This window comes from Pleurodeles waltl, chromosome 4_2 (genome assembly GCF_031143425.1).
Source record: "Pleurodeles waltl isolate 20211129_DDA chromosome 4_2, aPleWal1.hap1.20221129, whole genome shotgun sequence".
NCBI classification, from domain to species: Eukaryota; Metazoa; Chordata; class Amphibia; order Caudata; family Salamandridae; genus Pleurodeles; species Pleurodeles waltl.
The window spans coordinates 1,044,781,444-1,044,796,407 of NC_090443.1; the positions used below are offsets into that span (position 1 = coordinate 1,044,781,444).

Here is a 14,964-nt window from a genome sequence, read left to right on the forward strand (position 1 = left end):
CTACTGTGTTGCAAGGGAAACTAGATGAATGGCCTTGGGTAGAGTGGTAGGGGAAAATCTTCTTATTTCTGGTGTAAAAGCTTAACCTTGAGGACAGCCCACCTGAGCATTTCCACTCCATCACCCTACAGATCACTTGATACAGGTTCTGACTCTACTCACTACAGTGTGCACCAGAGGGATTTTCTCTTGCGGTCTAATACACAAATCATTCCCATCCATTGTGCAGTGAAGGTAGTGTTGTTAATGTGAACAATTCGTTCACTGTGCGAAAATAGTTAAACATCACAGTTGAGTAGTGATGAACATTATAGACCTGCCTGGTGGAGAATTGCAAGGACTACATTGGACTTAGCAAAGCTGTGGGGGCTTATTTACAAGTCCTGTGTGCCGCTGGTGTGTCACGTTTTGTGACGCACCGTACGCGCATAGTACAGGCCCATATCTGCAAGACCACGCAAAGGCACTTTGCAGGGCTTTCTATGGCCTTGTAGATATGGAGTAACGCAACACAAGTCTCTACATTGCCTTACACAGCGTCAAGGAGCCATTCCATGGGTTTTCCCACACACCACCCAGGGGTTTTGATGCATTTTTTATTTCTCCTCGTTTTTTTCCTCTTTCTATGTGTGCTGCATTCTTAAGCACACATAAATAGAAGAAAAAGCCTCCATGGAGTCTTTTTGTGCAGGAAGGTGTCTGTGATGCAGCCATGGTGCAAGGGTGGCTGCATCAGCGCTAGTCAGCGGACTGTGCGCCAGCACAGGGGGAGAGGACAGGAATGTGTTGTATCCTGTAGATACTGCACATTCCTGCCCTTTCCCCCGTGGTGCAGGGCAGCGCAGCAAGGTCACCTGCTGCCCCGCGCCACAGAGCTCGTAAATAGGCCCGTAGTTTGGTTAGAACAAGAAACACATGAGTAATGGTGGATTGGGAGAGCTTTTTGGACTCAATACAGGTGAAATGACTTAAGCAAGCAGTGGCCATTTAACTGGAAGTGGACTGGGAGAGATCATTGAGAGTGAATACAGGTGAGTTGACGATGCATGCATGAATGGTAGTGGGTCTGGATGTCATATGTGGCAGGGTATGTTACAGGCAAGTGAGGCTTCATGGCATGAAAACATATCTGCATTTAACATTAGATAATGTGTGCATACACTTGGGGCGTGGGGAGGCAGACCGTTCAAATAGTGATGCTAACAAGTGTCTGATCAAGCACCATATTTTCACTTTATAAACTCAATTTGTTTCTGACACTTAAAATTAACAAGGCAGAGAAGGAAGACATGCCACCTTGCCAACGATGACTGCAAGAAAAGACGGCCTTACGGAGGTGTGCCTTGGATGAAAGGAAGACAAAGTAGCATTCATAACTTGTGTATGGCTTTGTAAAGGTGGTGCTGTTTGCACTTACTTGTAACAAAGCAGGAACTGAGGAGAACAATGCCTCTTTGTTCCACCACTAGCAATAAAGATACATCAGGCATTGCTGCAGGGGCTGGCTTAAAGACATGCACCGGCTACTGATTGGAGGTGATGAAGAGATGAATACTGACAGCTGGACCAATGACAGCTTGCGTTACTATACAGGGCTTGGCATAATAAAACGTAGGGCCTCATTTAGAGTTTGGCGGAGGGGTTACTACGTCACAATGGTGACAGGTATCCCATCCACTGAAATATAAATTCCATTACATCTTATGGGATTTATATTTCGGCGGCTGGGATATCTGCCTCCATTGTGATGGAGTAACCCCTTCGCCAAACTCTAAATCAGGCCCTTGCTCAATTAAAGCAGCCATTGATGAGTGGCCAAATGTATTGGAGACACAGTGGGTAGGGAAGGGATGAGCAGCCCAGGGATGTGCGATGAAATATGATTGGGGCCTTGCTAACCCGCAACCTAATACGCATATTATCCTCTGTGTTGTTTGCACTAACCATGACCATCCTGGTGCATTTGTTTTGTAGACAACTACTGAGTAATAAATAACTATAATTGTGGAATCCCAATCACGGGGTGTGCCCGTGGTCTGGCGGTACCAGGTAGGGGTCCGCTTTATGATCACCTGCAGATAAGCGCTTCTCTGACAACCTGTCTGACTCCCAACACTCCCCGCCTAACAGAGCATAAATCACTGGAGGAGGAATGCGAGACTCCTGCCCGTTCTCCTTCTCTCTGAAAAGGCCTCATGTGCTTTTCAGGCGAAGGGGGACTACTGGGTGTGACCCCTCCAATGACATTGGGGTGAACACGACAGAGAGAGTTCTTTGGAGAGATCTTTCCACATCTGCTGCATTGCTGCCTGGACAACAGCAGTGGCCAAGTTCTGTGGCCAATGATCGAGGCGCCTGAGCCAGGCTAGGCAAAGAGATGAAGAGAGCTTTGGGAGGATGAATGTTCAGGATGCTCCATTTTTAGAGTTACTGCCCTGAGGCAGGGGCCCTTATTTACGGGGTTTTTGGCGTAGGGCAGCGCTGCAAGTCACTGGCACTGCATGACAAGAAAGGGCAGGAATGCACCGCATGTATATCATACAGTGCATTCCTGCCCTTTCCCCCTGTACTGGTGCTGTTTTGGCAGCCTAGCGCCAATGCAAGCACCCTTGCACCATGGTGCAGGATTGCTTTTGTGCAGGAAGGGGCTCCTTCCTGCACAAAACAATCCAGAGAGGCGTTTTCCTCTTTTTATGTGTACTGCAAGATGCAGCACACATGGAAGGAGGAAAAAAACAAAGAGAAATACAATTATTTCTCCTTGTTACGCCTCACCTCAGGAGATGTAAGGTTTTTGCGCTTTCCCAGGTTTACGTGATTAAATAAATTGTGGGCAGCGTGAAAATCCATAGGTGTTGCGTGGGAAAATCTACTGCAACTTCTATAGAAAGACTCCTTGGGGCAAAGTAAGGCAACGCAGAGACTTGTGCTGCTTTACCTTACTCCATATCTATGAGGCCATGAAAAGCCACGCAGAGAAGCTCCAGGATGTTGCAAGTTTCAGTTGTGGAAGTAATGAAAATAAGTTGAAAAGGATTTTGAGATAGTTGAAATGGAACACAGCTTAAAACCGGTGGAGAAGGTTACTGTCCACGTAGATTGGAAGAAGGCAATCTAGCAGCATCCATGGTGTCTCACCTGCATGGCTAGCCCAGTGCTGTAGATATTTCCAATTTCACCATTGCTTTGGGACTGATCTAGAATCTTCTGGACCAGGAATCTCAGGGTGAGAGTGATGGTTTCCACCTCCTCTGGTGTGAGGTTCCCTCTTCTGACCACACACGTTAGGCCCAAGACCACGACGGCAGCGGTGTCTGTAATAAAGAACTGGATATGTTAGCTCAACCATTGGCTGTTCTCAAAGCATGACTTGAATAAAAGTATCTTTTGATTAAGACCACTGAAAAGCAACAGCTGGAAACAACCTTGACTCACCAACAGAGAACTCCTGGTGCCCATGCCCCATGTTGACACCACCGGTACCCAGGACAGAGGACACATTTACAGGTGCATCTTGCAGGCAGAGGGCTATGATGTCCAGGCCAATCTGGAAGTAATTGGAGAGTGGGCGACCATGCTCTTCTGTGAGAGAAAGGGGGCAATGAGAGTTTATAGATGAATGTCTGGATCCAGGGGAAAATGCAGCAGGAATCTGGAAATCATGCTCAGTGCTTCTGGGACCTGCACAATCTTTCTTGGTCTCATTAATTCTGATGCAAGAATGGGGTCCAGGGTTACACACACACTATCATGCACTTCCGAGCCTTGCTCTACTGTAGGCTAAATAATTTACTATCACTTTTAGATTTTTTTAACTGACAGGCAGTGGAAATGGTTGGGGTCCTACATGCATAAATTATTACAGGGGCTCTGAAGAGGTAAGATACTTGAGGTTATTTGTGTGAAAAGTCTCTGAAATAGTTGAGTGGTGAGAGGATGGTGGTATAAAATGTTTGCTGTCAGCACCTGGCAGCCCCATAGGAAATCATTACATATTCATTATCTTTGGTGAAAACAACAAACCTATAGATCTAGGATGTCCAACAATGCTTCCAATATATTTACATGGGAAGAACTGTAGTTATAATAATTGACTAGGTACTTTCATGCATCAAACTAAGGCCACTGGGGAGCTCCCTAGGTGGCACTGTCCCAGTGATTTCACCAAAGCCACAAAGCTTTGCTCGTTTTACTTTAATGATTTACTCGGATAGATCCACTGTATTGTATTGTATTGAAGCATTTCTATAGTATGTACTTCCCCCGTGTGAGGCGCAGAGTGCTGGCCTCCATGGGTAGCACGGTACACCAGGTCAAGTGTGTAGTTGGAAGGGTGTTGTCTTTGTCATGATCCTATGTGGGAAGTGTTTCCACGTCATGTGTGTTGACCACGAGGTGCGGATAGGACGTGCAGATTATGTGGCATTGCTGCTAAAACATAATTGCATATTGTCTGTGCCAGTGCTTTAAATGGAAATATATAAGTGCAGGTACTCAGAGGCATATTTAAGAAAGGCTTGTGCCACCGGAGCATGACTTTTTTGATGCTCTGGTGTCGCAAACCTCTCAACCATGTCTATGAGGCCAGGCGAAGCCACTTTGCGTTGGTCTGAATGGCCTCATAGATATGGAGTAAGAATGACCCTCTGCCAACCAACCAGACACCTGCAATCTGCCTGCTTTTTCCTTGCAGAGACCCCTCGGATCTGCCGATCCAACAGGGGTCTCCTTCTGGTGGCCGAAGCCTGGAACAACCTCCCTTTGCACCTTAGGAATGTCACCTCCCTCCAGGAATTCAGAAAAGGACTCAAGACATGGTTGTTCAAATGAACAGAACACCATGAAGCAGCTAGCAACTCCAGCGCCTTGAATCCTTCACATCTGATTTGCAGCACTTTATAAATTCAGATTGATTGATTAATTAAGACAATGCAGCACACGCCACTACATTGCCATACTCACGCAACACCCATGGATTTTGATGCTGCCCCAGATTTTCTTAATCACGTAAACCTAGGGCACCAAAACGTTACGCTTCCCCAGAGCAGGTGTAATGAGTAGAAATACCTCCTCGTTATTTCCTCTTTTCATGTGTGCTGCATTCTGCAACACACATGGAAAGAGGAAAATGCCTCTCTGGATTGTTTTTGAGCAGGAATGTGCTCCTTTCTGCACAAAAACAATCCGGCATGCAATGCAGACACCCTTGCACCATGGTGCAAGGGTGCCTCCGTTGGTGCTAGGCAGCCAATTATGCACTTTCCTGCACAAAAACAATCCCGAGAGGCATATTCCTCTATTTATGTGTGTTGCAGAATGCAGCATACATACATAGAGGAAGTAACAATGAGAAATAAATATATTTTCCTCGTTACGCCTCTTCTGGGGAGGCGTATCTTCTTGGCGCACTCCCAAGTTTAGCAGGTCTGGTAAATATGGGAAAGCTTCAAAATCCATGGTAGTTGCGTAGGACACCCATGCAATGCCAATGGAATGCCTTCCCAGTGCATAGTAAGGCAACGCAATGCCAATGGAATGCCTTCCCAGTGCATAGTAAAGCAACACAATGCCAATGGAATGCACGCAGCAATTTGCGCTGCGCTGTGCTGCCTTATTCCAGATTGTTGGAGTCACTCAAAGTCATGGAAAGTACGTTTGCATGGCTTCAGAAATCTGACTTGGAGGTTTGCTTCACGCATATATCACTTGGTGTGGTGCAAGCGTGACACAACCCTCTCGTAAATATGCCCCCATGTGACTAATGAGCAATTTTACCATTGGGGAAACTGTCACATTTGGAAGGTTCTTTTGTTCAGAAAAGTCATAGCTTTATGGAAATGGAGAAAGTAGATACAGAAGTGAGGAGATGGTGGTTATGAGACAATGAAAGCAGGCAGAGAGGGGAGGGACATGGGTAGTGAAGGGAAAGATGGTGGTTATTGGAAAGGAAGTAAGAGGAAGAGGACAGGTGAAGAAGGTAAGGCTACCGGTATGGAGACAAAAAAGAGAATTAAGGAAATGACAATTAGGAGGTGGAGGGGGTAGAGTTAAGGCCTGAGAAAAGAGATACAGAAGATGGAGTTGGATTGGAGGAGGAGGAGGAGAGAGAGAGATTAACCACAGAGACGTGAAGGTGAAAGAGACAAAGAAATAAGAGGTAAAAGTGCAGAGAAGAGAGCTATGCGGTTAGGCAAGGGGGTTGGACCAACAACAAGCGGAGATTGAAAGGAGAGAGGTGTGTCCTGGGGAATAAGATGGGGGAGAGACGATACGGCGGCAGGTAGGCAGACTAGAGGTAGGCCATTAAGAACGTGGGGAAGGAAAAAAAAAATAGAGATTAGGTAGGCAGGACTTGAGGAGGGAAGAGGTGAAGATGGAATGAGACAAGAAGAGGCAGGAGAATGATGGGGAGGGAAAGGGAGCACATGGGAGAGAGATGAGAGCAAAAGTAGGAGGAAGAAAGAATCATAGAAAAAGAGACAAGGATTAGGGAAGCGAAGAGGATGGGAGTGAGAAGGACAGAGAGAAAGAGAGAGAGACATTTTTACTCTAAGGATGTTAATATCTCTAGGTGAAGCAGACAAATGGGCACAACTCACCAATGTTCCTCAGCTCTTCCTGGTACTTCTCCTTCAGGATTTTCACCAGGTCAATGTTGGAGTTCAAAGCTGTAACATTCCGGGGGTTCTCGCAGGAAGCCTGCAGAGCCAGCACGTACAGGGCCACCAGCCCCGAAGAGAAGGTCTGGTCTACAAAATAAGACTGATATGACTCAATCTGCTGGTGAAAACTTAAATGTGTCCATCTCTGGGAGTTTCTATTTCAATATCTTCAGCCTTAGCTTTATTATGTTTCTCCTGCTATTTCTATCTCTGACAATGTCTCTCATTCACTGTCTCTCTCATTTTGGGTATGTTCCTGTGAATTATCCTTAGCAGTTGAATCTCAGAAGCTGTATTCTCTCGCCTTTCTTGGAATCTGTCTCTATAGAGTTATCGCTCTATAAAATAATGAAGGTGGTCCGTCTCAGACCCCCAGCCCTGCGAACCACCTCCTCCCTGCGGTGGAATTAAACAATGGAGGGGGTTGTGCGGCCCCCCTTGTGGAGCCACAGATGGCCCTGGGGACCGCAACCTTTCAGGGCCAGCTCCTGCTACCCCGGTGGTGCCCACCCTGAAAGAAAGGTAATACTACCATCATTTGTCATTCCTTTGAGTCCCACCGCATCTTTAAATGAGCCTCCTGGAAGATGGGACAGCAGTAACTCTCCGGGTTCTGTTCACAAAGATAAGGTAAATTTATACATTCTGATTTATTACAAGTGCATTTATTCTTACACTTTTGAGTAACTTTACTACATTTGGCTGTTCATCTATAACAAATGCAAAGTTTATTCAAAAGTGTAGACTTAATTGTCTGGACTTATGAAATATGGAATGGAGTTAGTGTAAACGTCAAATACGACCATAAAGTTACAGCTATGAGTGACGTTACAACCTTAATTGATGTTCCACATACTTGATGGAGACCTCCGCAATCGAGGAAAAGTTATCGCTATGATAAAATATAGGGAAAAGTTTCAACATGTATTAAACAAAAATTAGAAAACTGTTAATTAATGTTATATGTTTATCTATATAAGTTAGAACAATGTAAAAATGTATAGCATTAATAATGCAATTTTAAGTCAAAATTTTTTATATTTTCAACATATTATATTAAAATATAATTATCCCAACTAAAGTATCTATTTTATTATACACTACAAGCAAGTTAATATGAGATGCTTAGAATTATTTAGAAATTATTTAATTATTTTAATAAATATTAATGTTTCATTAATTTTAAAAATGTAAAAAGGTTGATAAAATAATATTTCTGTTTTTCTTATAGGCAATTTTTAATATTAAATACATGCTTTTATATTTTTAAATAGTTTAAATAACTGAAGTTATTTTGACGTTTTCGAAGGGTTTTTATGTTAAGTCCCTACTTCCATTATTCTGTAAGGAGCAGTGGTGCAGTACCAGTGAGTGGCCATTGGTGGTGCTGGAACACATTTATAGTCCTTTTGGGCTATATTAACTACTGAAGTGCAGTTTGTGAATGGGAAGAGGCTTACTCTTTCTTAGGTGGATGTATGCCCCTCCCTATACCACTCTTGAGCCCTGCCATAACTCCTCCATATTCCTCCGAAAACCCCTCCCCTTTAGTAGTAAGTATTCCCCATTTTCGAGCCATTCCCCCATCTTTTCCTCATTTACAGCTAAAGTTAGACTTCTGCAGATCTCAACGCGTAAGAGACGGGCCAGTCAGTAGGTTTGTGAATAGTACTGGGTGAGGACAGTTAAGAATGTGGTGGGATGCTGCAGATGCTGAGGTTCAGAGCGGTGCAGAACTGATAGGCTTCTAATGGATGACGGCCTACTCACTGTTAACAACCTGCTGCACAGCATACTCCTTCAGCCTCAGGACCATGGTCTTCTCCACCGCCAGATTGTGGTCCGTAGCCAGCCGCAGGGCGAGCAGGATGCTGGGGTTGGGCGTCGCGCTAGCGTTCCAGGACCTCAGCATGACCTCTAGGAGGCTGGTGAGCTGAGGCTTCTCGGCCTGATCCACAGCTGCAAGGGGAGAGAAGGAGGTTTTTAGACCATATAGCAGTGTTTTTTTTTATGTATGTGTATATATACATATATTTCTTTATAATAATATATTTATTTATGGTATATATGTGTGTATGTACATATATATATATATATATATATATATATATATATATATATATATATATATATATATGTATATATATTCACTGAAAAAAACAGCAGCTAAAGTTATAGTTACACTTATATTAAGAAACTATAACTCCTCGCCTAAAGTTACTTAACAGCACAAGTTATAGTTTCTTCTGATAAGTGTAACTAAAACTGCTGAATTTCTATGGCTTTGTGTGGGTAAAATGTGAACCTAACTGCAACATCTCTGTAACCTTTGGTAGTTTTAGTGCATTTCTATGTTTTTTTAACATAAATGATCATATAACTACCTTATGTTAATACAACCACCACTGCATACAGCCTTCGGCCGTGAGCAGCGGGGATTGGCCATAGCAGTGACAATAATTTAAAAGTGATCTAATAACATGTTATTTATAGGAACTGTACTATTAAACACACATTCACAGACTTATTGCTACAGTGCAAAGGTCAAATTTGAGTTTATTAACACAGGACAGCAAACCTGACATGAGAAAAACTCTTTTCATTGCCTCCCAGATTGCATGCAACACTTTCTACACACAGGGAATCAAGGGCCAGATGTATCAAACTATTTTGCATTCGCAAACGGTGCAAATCGCAAAATCCCACCGTTTGCGAATGCAAAATAGCCATACACAATGTATGAAAGGCATTCAAAGTGCAATTTTAAGGAATCGATAAAATAGCGATTCCCTAAAATTGTGACTCAATTTTGTGAATCGCAAATTGAGATTCCCTAAATAGGAAAATGCAAATAGAGAATTCCTATTTACGATTCCCTATACACATGTATCAAGCATTTCCTAAATGTGAACTGGGATTTAGGAAATGGAATTACCACGAACTCCAAGTTGGTGGTAACCATATGCAATTTTTAAAAGTACATTATAAGTGTATTTTTAAAAGTGGCATGTAGCACACACATACCCCTAGGGCATGTGTGCACTTCACATGTGCACAATTACATTTTGGGGTGCCTCAAGGGGGGCCTTAGGGCCTTGGCACCATTGGTTTTGCATTGCCTAATTTGCAATTCCCTTATTAAGGAATCTCAAATTGGGAAATGCATTTCTTAATAGCAATTCCCTAATAGCTATTGGGATTCTGTGGGAATCCCTATTAGGGAATCGTTATTTTCTTACAGACCATTTTGCATTTCTTAAATAGCGATTTCTTAAAATTTACACTTTAAGAAATGAAAAACAGTGCTTTGATACATCTGGCTCCAACTCTCCCAGTAGTTACAATATCTCTTCTGTGTGAGTTTACCTTGCTGCACAAATGTCACCCCCTGCATTGTGGTTTTTGGTAAACAACTTTTGTTAAAACCAGAAAACATTTAATGGCACACACCATACATGCAGATGTGCAGAATATGCTATTTATTTATTGCAGTATTGAGTGTGGGAGGGGAACATGAATCCTCAAATAGGTCACAATACCCCTCCACTTCTTGAACATTATTAATGTCCTCTGTCCTAGCTCAAAAAGTAGTGTACTGTCCCATTGGTCTGCGCTGCACTTTCCACACTGCCCCGCCTGCACTTCTCTGGGCATGGCAATGCTTCTTTTATAGCTCAGGCTGGGCTGCACATCCCGCACTCTCCTTCACCCACAGTACAAATCTACAGTTTACCGCTCTGGGGTACTTTTTCAACTACATTACCCTCACTGTCCTACACACTGCAGACCCCAGGCTCGCCCACTGAACAAACCACAGGGTCCTGTGTCTCTAACCAACCCCTCCACACATGGTCCAAGCCCATGCGGCGGTGCACCCATATTCAATGACCTCCCGCAATCTGCACCTTCAGCAAAACCACGCAATGCACTGCCCCACTATTGCTTCAACTCACTGTCTGCTGCCCCTCTCGACAAATCCACACCGTGCTGCCCTAAATGCACAGCTTGCACTGTACTTTCCACAGAGCACAACTCACAGCCCATAGTGCACTGCCCCATTGTTCATTGGACTAACTCTTACTGCCCCTGCTTGTGAACTCTACACTCTACTGCCCTAAATGAGCAACACACCCCAGTAGAGCCCACACACCACTGCCCCATGTACAGGCAACAATATACAGCCCACAAAGCACTGTATGACTGCACAGCCAATCCCATATTAGCACCAGACACACACACATGGCATGTCCAGCCAGGCGCACTGTACGTGCACCGGAACAGACGTGGGTATACTGTCCTGACACAGGCAGTATGTGTAAAATATACTCTACTGCTGCCACTCACACGTCCCATAATGCACTGCTACTGCTGGCGAGTCCTAAACTGTCCTGCATCAGTTACTTTCACCAGCTCCCAGACTGTACAACCATCACATGCAGAGCCACATACTGTACTCAGAGGACTGTACTATATGGACACCAACAATGTGGCCACTGCTGTACAACCTCTACACACACAACCCATGCAGAACCATCTACTGTACTCAGAGGACTGTACTGTACGGACACCACCAGAGCGACCACTGCTGTACAGTCACTGCACACACAGCCTATGCAGACCATGCAGAACCATCTACTGTACTAAGAGGACTGTACTGTACAGACATCACCAGAGCGCAGAGCGACCACTGCTGTACAGTTACTACACCCGCAGCCCATGCAGAGCTACCTACTGTACTCAGAGGACTGTACTGTACGGACACCAACAATGTGGCCACTGCTGTACAACCTCTACACACACAGACCATGCAGAACCATCTACTGTACTCAGAAGACTGTACTGTACGGACACCACCAGACCGTCCACGGCTGTACAGTCACTGCACACACAGACCATGCAGAACCATCTACTGTACTAAGAGGACTATACTATACGGACACCCCCAGAGCATCAACTGATGTACAGTTACTGCAAACACAGCCTATGCAGACCATGCAGTACCATCTACTGTACTAAGAGGACTGTACTGTACGGACACCACCAGAGCGACCACTGCTGTACAGTCACTGCACACACAGCCTATGCAGACCATGCAGGACCATCTACTGTACTAAGAGGACTGTACTGTACGGACACAACCAGAGCGACCACTGCTGTACAGTCACTGCACACACAGCCTATGCAGACCATGCAGGACCATCTACTGTACTAAGAGGACTGTACTGTACAGACACAACCAGAGCGACCACTGCTGTACAGTTACTATACCCGCAGCCCATGCAGAGCTACCTACTGTACTCAGAGGACTGTACTGTACGGACACCACCAGAACGACCACCACAATACAGTCACTGCACACACAGACCACGCAGAGCCACCTACTGTACTCAGGGGACTGTACTGTACGGACACCAACAATGTGGCCACTGCTGTACAACCTCTACACACACAACCCATGCAGAACCATCTACTGTACTAAGAGGACTGTACTGTACGGACACCCCCAGAGCATCAACTGCTGTACAGTCACTGCAAACACAGCCTATGCAGACCATGCAGGACCATCTACTGTACTCAGAGGACTGTACTGTACGGACACCACCAGAGCGACCACCGCTGTACAGTCACTACACACACAGACCATGCAAAGCCACCTGCGACCACCGCTGTACAGTTACTAAACCCGCAGCCCATGCAGAACCATCTACTGTACTCAGAGAAGTGTACTGTACGGACACCACCAGAGCGTCCACCGCTGTACAGTTACTAAACCCGCAGCCCATGCAGAACCACCTACTGTACTCAGAGAAGTGTACTGTACGGACACCACCAGAGCGTCCACCGCTGTACAGTTACTAAACCCGCAGCCCATGCAGAACCACCTACTGTACTCAGAGGACTGCACTGTACAGACACCACCAGAGCGTCCACCGCTGTACTGTTACTAAACCCGCAGCCCATGCAGAACCACCTACTGTACTCAGAGAAGTGTACTGTACGGACACCACCAGAGCGTCCACCGCTGTACAGTTACTACACCCGGAGCCCATGCAGAATCACTGGTTGTACTCAGAGGACTGTACTGTGCTGACACCACCAGAGCGTCCACCGCTGTACAGTTACTAAACCCGCAGCCCATGCAGAACCACTCGTTGTACTCAGAGAAGTGTACTGTGCTGGCACCACCAGAGCATAAAATAGCTTACACTCACTACAAACACAACCCATGCAGAACCATTTTCAAAGATGCAACATGTACTGTACTGCCAGTACAGATCTCAGGCTGTACTGTTACTACAGTCACACCCCATACAGCACGGCAGGCAGATACAGGCTCAGGCTGTAGTCGCAAGAGTCTACTGCAAACCCACACCACTGAACTGCTGTATATTTCCTCCAGCCTAGAAATGTTTCTCCGGTTAGTTATGTAGCCTCTCCCCAGATATTTTCATCTTATCCCTTCAAATGACCCTCACTCCAGCGCGCCACACAACACCACACCGCTGCCAGAGGTTATCAACCACAAACAAAGATACCTGACCCACCACCCCACTCCAACTCATCTCCAACATGTCCCCCACCCCATAATATACCACAGCACCTGCCATCAGACCCACACACATAACACGCTCCACATTTCATACTAACTACCCCAGCTCCAATCCTTAGCTCAACCACTGCCTCCCTCCCCTGTGGCAGGGGCACCTCTCAGGCATTAAGGATATGGAAAAGTGGCAGATGCAGGAATACTTTAATTAGGAAATACCCAGGTTCCCAACCTAAAAACTCCCTATGCCAATGAGGACTTGCAGAGCACAGCTCTACAATGCCATCCAACAAGTGCCCCACTCTCACAAATATGAGGGCAAAACGTGGGCAACCTTCACCTCTGTGTCAAGCTAGACAAGTTCTCTTTGAAACAGACTCCTTGAGATGCCACATTGCAAGGCCAGAGGCTGGAGACAAAAGGATAACGCCAGGCCCGTATGTGACACAAACTACTGGGGACAGGGATGCAGGATCTCTAAGGAGCATGGAAATAGCAACTTGTCCACATTTAGGACCTCTGATTACCACACCCTAACCTGTTGCCTTCTGCCTAGGAACCCAGGCTAGAACAGCTCAGCTGGCATGGGCTCAAGAAAACAAACACCTGCCCTGGGCACCCCTGGCCAGCAGCACACAACACCCACCACCCCCAAGAGGTCAGTGAGATCTGAAGATGAGTGAAGCAAACAGCTCATGTGGGTTAGACACAGGGCCATCTTCAGGCAGCAACAGCTCACTACACATGCAACATACACAGAGTTAGGCTGTAAGGTTACCAGATGCAGGAAGAGTCCAGCTCAGACCCTCCAACCCACACCAGCTCTGATGCGGGTAGAAGAACCAGAGTGAATGGATCTCAGCTGCAGACCAAGTCACCCCCACTTCTTGGGTGATGGGTTCGGCTTCCACTATCGTGGTCTTTCTCGCCCTCTCTTTCTCTAACTCACTCTCACTTTCAGTGTCTCCCTCAATCTCTATCTATCTATCTATCTATCTATCTATCTATCTATCTATCTATCTATCTATCTATCTATCTATCTATCTATCTATCTATCTATCTATCTATCTGTTGTCTGTCTATCTGTCGATCTATCATATCAAACCATCTATCTATCTATCTATCTATCTATCTATCTATCTATCTATCTATCTCTCTATCTATCTATCTATCTATCTATCTATCTATCTATCTATCTATCTATCTATCTATCTATCTCTAACTATCTATCTATCTATCTATCTATATACCTATCTATCTATCTATCTATCTATCTATCTATCTATCTATCTATCTATCTATCTATCTATCTATTTATATCTCTCTAGGTATCCACCTCTTTCTCACCCAGTTCCTCTTCTGGGTATTGCAGCACCTCCTGGTTTTGTTTTTCTGTTTTGTTTTAACAAGTTAAGAAACAAAAGCCCTTTGTGCAATATCCTGTCCAGGAATTAAGTTAAGTGAGTTTCCAGTCCCTTGTTAAACAAACCCCAGGGAGGCAACACCCAGATAAGTACACAAACCGCAGACTGAGAACACAAACATGACTGTACCCTGGAGTCCTTGAGCCTCAGGGTCTCATGGGCCAAGCTCTAGCCGGGTGACGTTACTGTGTGGACCCTAACCTGATGAGTAGGACACTCCTATAAAGGCACCGGGTCATTAGAGTGATGCAGAAGACATCCTCTGAGAGTCAGCACTGAGATCTTACAGCACTGCATGCATGTAAATGCATTTGTGTAACACAAACACTGA

General features: G+C 45.2%; 1 protein-coding gene across 1 annotated transcript in view; it reads right to left on the minus strand.

Moving 5' to 3' along the window:
* Positions 1-14,964, minus strand: part of LOC138293701 (transcobalamin-1-like) — a 70,148-nt gene that overhangs the window by 40,032 nt on the left and 15,152 nt on the right. The window contains exons 2-5 of the mRNA XM_069233024.1: positions 8,433-8,621; positions 6,600-6,749; positions 3,436-3,582; positions 3,139-3,314 (exon numbers count right to left, since the gene is read on the minus strand). Of these exons, the coding sequence (XP_069089125.1) occupies positions 3,139-3,314; positions 3,436-3,582; positions 6,600-6,749; positions 8,433-8,621 (662 nt within the window). The remainder of the gene's footprint in view (positions 1-3,138; positions 3,315-3,435; positions 3,583-6,599; positions 6,750-8,432; positions 8,622-14,964) is intronic.